At 38.9% G+C, this 7998-nt stretch overlaps 1 protein-coding gene across 3 annotated transcripts in view; it reads right to left on the bottom strand.

The window, feature by feature from the left end:
- Positions 1–472: 472 nt before the first annotated feature.
- The window catches only part of LOC133612405 (synaptic vesicle glycoprotein 2B-like), a 115458-nt gene continuing 107932 nt past the window's right edge, over positions 473–7998 (bottom strand). For all 3 annotated transcript variants that reach the window (XM_061969791.2, XM_061969792.2, XM_061969793.2), the window contains one exon: positions 473–1284. In XM_061969791.2, coding sequence (XP_061825775.1) covers positions 1101–1284 — 184 coding nt within the window. In that variant the 3' untranslated portion in view covers positions 473–1100. The remainder of the gene's footprint in view (positions 1285–7998) is intronic.

Below are 7998 nucleotides of genomic sequence, written 5' to 3'. Positions count from 1 at the left end.
TTCAAGTTTTTTTTTCACCATTTTCAAAGAAATTCCCAAATTTTGGGAAATTCTCATTGAAATCAATTTTGACATTCTTCAAACTTCCGCAATTCTTTTTAAATCCATACTACATTCTGTTATCATTTCAGTTCAACTTCAGCATTGGAGCATTCACACACAATTCCTTCAGGAATTGCCTCGTTTAGTACAATATGTCATTGTATTCCTGTTTTGTATTTTAGTCTTATCCCCGATCTTGCTGGACATTTTCTTTTCTTTTTTAACTCTTCTAAAAGTTGAACAATAAATATCCATATTTATTTGAACTTGAAACCTTTGTGCAAAATGTTAATAAATCATTTTGGGATGAATTATAGCTAAATATCAGGGAATGACAAATAACACACACATATATATATATATATATATATATATATATATATATATATATATATATATATATATATATATATAATGCAATAACTACACAAAATAAACATATTGTTGTATTAGTACCTCTCTGACAGATATGAACTTTATCTTTGTTGTTGCATTTTATTAATAATAGTAGAGAACCAGATGCTTGGAAAGGTCATGTCTAACAAATCAGTGCCATTGCTATTAATATATGATAGTTTTCATTTAAATTTTGATTAGAACCACATACTGCTTTTAAAAAGTAGGACATTGTTCAAAGCATAAGAAAAATAACTAAGTGTAAGTTGGTTGTAAGTGTTAATATTGCAAATAATGATTAGGAATATATTTTGTTTACACTGAGACAAACTTTGAGACTTTTCCAACAAACGTTGTGATGTCAATCCTCATCATGCATTCAACACAGAGCAGCAGGTGGAATCATAAAGAAATCCTTTTGTCATCATGAGTAACAACATCGGATATTATTTGAGCATCATCCCTATTCTTTACAACTATCAATGGACCCTGACTGTCAACAACACATCACAAACATGACATTTTACTACTTAAAGGTGTTAGCTGTTTCTGTTCTTGCTTTGGAAATAAAAGTGCAGTAAGAGTCCAGTAGTGCTGCAGCAGAGACGTCAACATCAAGCACAAACTCTTACGCGCCTGTTGAACGCCCGCTTTCACGGACCTCACTGGAGAATCTTCTCTCGCGTGTCGGGCAATTTGAGGGCAACCAGGCCGCCGCACACCAGGGCAGCGAAGGACAGCAGGATGGGGATGGCTTTGGTGATACCCACAAAACTGGCAAAGATGGAGCTGCCAAGAACTGCAGCCAGCTTGCAGAGAGCGTTCAAGATGCCGAAAGCCGTTGCCCTGGGATACAGACAAATAATACTTGTAAACCTCAAAATCCCCAAATACTGTACCTGTATCATAATTGGTTCTCAAATTACCTGGAAAAAAAACAAAAAAACAGGACTCAAATTAAATAAACACCAGGGTCTCTGTTCTGACAAGTGTTGGAAACATATTAATATTTTGGTACCAGTGCCGGTTCTAAAAAATTTTCGGTACTTTTCGGTACTTTTCTAAATAAAGGGGACCTCAAAAAATTGCATTATTGGCTTTACTAAAAATATGTTTCTTATTGCAGTTAAGTCCTTAAATAAAATAGTGAACATTCAAAACAATTTGTCTTTTATTAGTAAGTAAACAAACAAAGGCACCTAATTTAGTCTGCTGACATATGCAGTAACATATTGTGTCATTTATCATTCTATTATTTTGTCAACATTATTAAGGACAAGTGGTAGAAAATGAATTATTAATCTACTTGTTCATTTACTGTTAATATCTGCTTACTTTCTCTTTTAACATGTTCTATCTACACTTCTGTTAAAATGTAATAAACACATATTCTTCTGTTGTTTGATACTTTACATTAGTTTTGGATGATACCACAAATTTGGGTATCAATCTGATACCAAGTAGTTACAGGATCATACATTAGTCATATTTAAAGTCCTCATATGTCCAGGGACATATTTCCTGGGTTTATAAACATAATATACATTAAAAAAGTAGTAGACCGGTACGTTTCAGAGACGGTATCATACCGAAAATGATTCATTAGTATCGCGGTACTATACTAATACCGGTATACCTTAAAACCCTACTTGTGACTTTGTCGTTATCCACAGGGCGCTGTTTTGGAGCCCTGCTTATTCATTATGTACATCGGGACTCAGCAACGCGTGGCCTTTGAGCCACAAGCGGCTCTTTAGCGCCGCCCTGGTGGCTCTTTGGAGCTTTTTCAAAAATGTATAAAAATGGAAAAAGATGAGGAAAAAATATATTTTTTGTTTTAATATGGTTTCTGTTGGAGAACAAACATGACACAAACATTCCTAATTGGTAGACATCCCACTGTTTACATTAAACATGATTCACTGATTTTGTCCCAATTTCGGAAGTCCTTGAACTCATCGTAGTTTGTTTACATGTACAACTTTCTCCGATGGTGCCACAGAAAGACGTGTTTTATGCCACTCCTTCTTTGTCTCATTTTGTCCATCCAATGTTTTATGCTGTGCGTGAATGCACAAAGGTGAGCTTTGTTGATTATTGACTTGTGTTGAGTGCTAATCAGGCATATTTGGTCAGTGCATGACTGCAAGCTAATCGATGCTAACATGCCATTTATGCTAGCTGTATGTACATATTGCATCACTATGCCTCGTATTTCAGGTATATTTGAGGTCATTTTATTTGTAGTTTCCGTTTCCTTCAACTTGAACACACACATCTTTACCTTTGGCCATTCTAAGCCAGTAATTGCCAGGAGTTATCTCACCCTCTGAGAAGCCTCCGTTTTAGTAATGTTTTCCAATGTAAAAATGTGTAGAATAAATATTACATTTCGACATTTCTGTCAACGAAGATTTGCATCAGTCTGCGACACCTAGTCATTTTGATAGTAGGCTATTATAGCTAATATAGACACTTATATCATGTGTTGCCTTCATTTTAACACTTATATAAGGCTTTTCATATTTTGCAGCTCCAGACAGATTTAATTCTTTTAATTTTTGGTCCAACTTGGCTCTTTCAACATTTTGGGTTGCCGACCCCTGGTGTACATGAACGACTTGGGTCAAAATGTGTCTGACGCAGTTTCCAAAATATTTGCGATGACTGAACGACTGCTACCCTTACAGTGAAGAGATGTTGAAGAGGGGCGGTGGTGCCAATGGACGCCAATGTGTCGTCATTTTATCTTTTTGACTGATAATCTTTTACAAACCCTGTTTCCATATGAGTTGGGATATTGTGTTAGATGTAAATATAAACGGAATACAATTATTTGCAAATCATTTTCAACCCATATTCAGTTGAATATGCTACAAAGACAACATATTTGATATTCAAACTGATAAACATTTTTGTTTTTGCAAATAATCATTAACTTTAGAGTTTGATGCCAGCAACACGTGACAAAGAAGTTGGGAAAGGTGGCAATAAATACTGATAAAGTTGAGGAATGCTCATCAAACACTTATTTGGAACATCCCACAGGTGTGCAGGCTAATTGGGAACAGGTGGGTGCCATGATTGGGTATAAAAACAGCTTCCCAAAAAATGCTCAGTCTTTCACAAGAAAGGATGGGGCGAGGTACACCCATTTGTCCACAACTGTGTGAGCAAATAGCAAACAGTTTAAGAACAACGTTTCTCAAATTGCAATTGCAAGAAATTTAGGGATTTCAACATCTACGGTCCATAATATTATCAAAAGGATCAGAGAATCTGGAGAAATCGCTCCACGATGATGGCCGGAAACCAACATTGAATGACCGTGACCTTCGATCCCTCAGACGGCACTGTATCAAAAACCGACATCAATTTCTAAAGGATATCACCACATGGGCTCAGGAACACTTCAGAAAACCACTGTCACTAAATACAGTTTGTCGCTACATCTGTAAGTGCAAGTTAAAGCTCTACTATGCAAAGCGAAAGCCATTTATCAACAACATCCAGAAACGCCGCCGGCTTCTCTGGGCCCGAGATCATCTAAGATGGACTCATGCAAAGTGGAAAAGTGTTCTGTGGTCTGACGAGTCCACATTTCAAATTGTTTTGGCATGGGTACACATTCATGCTGAAAGGTACATACAGGTTTTGGAACAACATATGCTGCCATCTAAGCGCCGTCTTTTTCATGGACGCCCCTGCTTATTTCAGCAAGACAATACCAAGCCACATTCAGCACGTGTTACAATAGCGTGGCTTCGTAAAAAAAGAGTGCGGGTACTTGCCTGGGCCGTTTGCAGTCCAGACCTGTCTCCCATCGAAAATGTGTGGCGCATTATGAAGCGTAAAATACGACAGCGGAGACCCCGGACTGTTGAACGACTGAAGCTCTACATAAAACAAGAATAGGAAAGAATTCCACTTTCAAAGCTTCAACAATTAGTTTCCTCAGTTCCCAATCGTTTATTGAGTGTTGTTAAAAGAAAAGGTGATGTAACACAGTGGTGAACATGCCCTTTCCCAACTACTTTGGCACGTGTTGCAGCCATGAAATTCTAAGTTGATTATTATTTGCAAAAAAAAAAAAAAGTTTATGAGTTTGAACATCAAATATCTTGTCTTTGTAGTGCATTCAATTGAATATGGGTTGAAAAGGATTTGCAAATCATTGTATTCCGTTTATATTTACACCTAACACAATTTCCCAACTCATATGGAAATGGGGTTTGTATAATGACCAGCCAGACAAGAACAGCATCCATTCAGAAAACACATTTGCTGGTGAGAGATCGTCTTAACCTCGAGATTCAGGTGAGAATTTGTTATCTGTATAACAGACTGCAGTAACACTCTTTTTACATTAAAATGTATACACATATGTACTGATGTGTATTTCTGGTCTTGTCATCCTCGTCCGGACAGAAGGATGTCACGGCAGTGCAGCTGGATCAAAAGAGACATCGGCGACACTTTACTGAACCAAGAGTTGCTTTATTACAAGCGAGCGTCATTATACAGGACTGCAGTTCCTAGAGGAGGTCAAGTCAAAAATGAGGCACTCCTCACTTGGAGAAGCCAAAGCATCAGTTTTATATTCCTCCTTCCTGTCTCTGGGTGTGTGTGCTGGGTCAGGAGCGTGCCTCCTGACCGTAAAGGGGGCCGGGGTTGTATGTAAGTGACTGAAAATGTTACGGCACACGCGCAGCCTGCTTCTCTCTCCTCGGCGGGAGCACCTAGAAGCTCCGCTGTGAGCTCCGCAAGACACGCCCCCACGCTTGCCGCGCAGACCGTGCCACGCGCCGCCGCAGCTGGAGGCGATCAGCAATCAGCGCACCTGGACCTGATGAGAGGGAGCTGAATAAAGGACCAGTGGACCCAAGGATTCTGGCGGGAACTTAGTTTACCCTTGGTGTACCGTAAGCCGAAGACTTATGCTCTCTCTCTTTCTCTGCGTTTTCCTTCCGTGTCTGACGTCCTTGTTTGTTCTCCCGTAGTTCCTTCCCGAGTCTTACCAGTTGTTTTACCCCCATGGTTTTGGACTGCCTTCCTCGATCCTCGACCCTCGCTCTGGACACAAACTCTGACGCCTCTCTCTGCCCCACGGACCTCACGTGGATCACGGACCCCTTTTTGCCTAGCCCCGCTTCCTCATCCAACATCACGGTAATACACAACAGCTAACTACACACCTAGTCTAACACCTCTCACTCTTGGATTTTGTCACACACTCCATTTCCTTAGTTTAGTTAGTATTGTTTTGTATTATATATATATATATATATATATATATATATATATAATAAATAATCTTTGAACATACTTCCCCCTGGTGTTTTTGCTGTCATCTCCCCTCTGTAACCATAACAGAAAAACAACAGATGCAGATTGTAGCTTAGATGTTTACATTTAGTCTCTTCTCACGAATAGGGCCATCATCGTTGCATACCAAGGTTCAATTTTATTGCTTTTTCTTCCGCGAGAACTAATCCAATCCACACATAAATGTCAGTACCAAAGGGCCCAATGTTATTATGTGCTTAAAGTGAAATGCCTACTAGTTAATATGGTGGTTTGCTTGCTCCCAGATGAATATAAACATTCACCATAAGTAGAACATAATATGAGTTAATTAATTCACTTCAGTACGATGTAAATACATCTAAATCCAGACCAGGACGATTTATACATCTGAAAGTGTTGTCTTACTTTGTCTGCATAGTAATGAATGCTTAAAGGTATTTAGACAATAATAACAATTGTTGTAAAAGCTAATGTTGCCAGAGAAATATAATAATTTGCATGTCCATACTAAAATTAGCTTTTACTGCTGTTATATGGCCTTTTAATAAACAGATAGGTATGCTTTATAATGCTTTGTGTTTTGTATCATTTTCCCTGCGTGACATTTGCACAACACTTGGAGGTGTGAGTTATTATTTCATTCCCAGTGTAATCATGGTAATTATTTCAATAGCTTATATTTTTTTTGTCGGATGGTTATGTTGCCTGCGGCGTCAAATGAGTATTACCGGTCATTTTCCTGCTACAATAGTTTGCCATTTCCCATCTGGCAGCACTGGAACCTGTGGCGTGGCTCAGATGGTTGAGCGGCCATGCCAGCAACTTGAGGGTTCCAGATTTGATACCAGCTTCTGCCATCCAAGTCACGGCCGTTGTTTTCTTTGGCACGACACTTCACCCACCTTGCTCAAACTGGTGTGTGAATGTGAATGAATGTTTGGTGGTGCTCATAGAGGCTGTAGACCAGGGGTATCAAACTCATTTTCATTGAGGGCCATATCGCTGCTTTCAGAGGGCCGATTTTTTTTATTATTATTAATTGACATTATGCATGCTGGTAATAACCTGTGATTAATCATGATTACATTTTTTTATGTATAACTTGCTTTAAAATCATAAATAAAGGTGACAAGCAGATATTGAACGATTTGTTTTAATCTCACAAAAATAGTTTTGCAATACAGTATATAATAATATAATTGGCATGATCAGATATTAAAGTTAAAAATATGCATTTTTTTTTTCTGTCAAAATTGATAGAACGAATGCATTTAGTAAAAAAAAAAAAAAAGTATTTTATTGAAACACATTTTTTCCAGGCTTTCGTGGGCCACGTAGAATTATGTGGCCTAATTTTGTTGTGATGCCCCGCTGGATGCATTGAACAATGTAACAAGGTTTTCCAAAATAAGAGAACAACTTCAACTCAAGTTATGGAAAAAACTGCCAACACGGCACTGCCATATCTATTATTTAAGTCACCAAGTGCAATATTTTTTTTAACATGCCTCAAAACAGCAGCTTTTGAATTTGGGACATGCTCTCCCTGAGAGAGCATTAGGAGGTTGAGGTGAGCGGGGTTGGGGGGGAGGGTGGGGTTGTGGTTGGGGGTGGGGAGGGGGTAGCGGGGGTGTACATTGTAGCGTCCCGGAAGAGTTAGTGCTGCAAGGGGTTCTGGGTATTTGTTCTGTTGTGTTTATGTTGTGTTACGGTGCGGATGTTCTCCCGAAATGTGTTCGTCATTCTTGTTTGGTGTGGGTTCACAGTGTGGCGCATATTTGTAACAGTGTTAAAGTTGTTTATACGGCCACTCTCAGTGTGGCCTGTATGGCTGTTGATCAAGTATGCTTTGCATTCACTTGTGAGTGTGTCAAGAGCCCGAGATATTATGTGACTGGGCCGGCACGCGAAGTCAGTGCCTTTAAGGTTTATTGGCGCTCTGTACTTCTTCCTACGTCCGTGTACACAGCGGCGTTTTAAAAAGGCATAAATTTTACTTTTTGAAACCGATACCGATAATTTCCGATAATACTTTTTAAAGAATTTATTGGCCGATAATATCGACAGTCCGATATTATCGGACATCCCTAAAGCAAATGCATGGGCAATAATATAATAAGGCGATTATACTTTTATATTCTTACATTCACTGTTACAAGCGGCCCTCTGAGGGCAACCATGACTGCGATGTGGCCCTCGATGAAAACAAGTTCGACACCCCTGGTCCAATCCATTATTATTATTATTATTAAG

Source organism: Nerophis lumbriciformis, linkage group LG10 (assembly GCF_033978685.3).
Source record: "Nerophis lumbriciformis linkage group LG10, RoL_Nlum_v2.1, whole genome shotgun sequence".
Taxonomy (NCBI): Eukaryota; Metazoa; Chordata; class Actinopteri; order Syngnathiformes; family Syngnathidae; genus Nerophis; species Nerophis lumbriciformis.
Note: the sequence above shows the minus strand (reverse complement) of the source record. Positions and strands in the feature narration are given on the sequence as shown.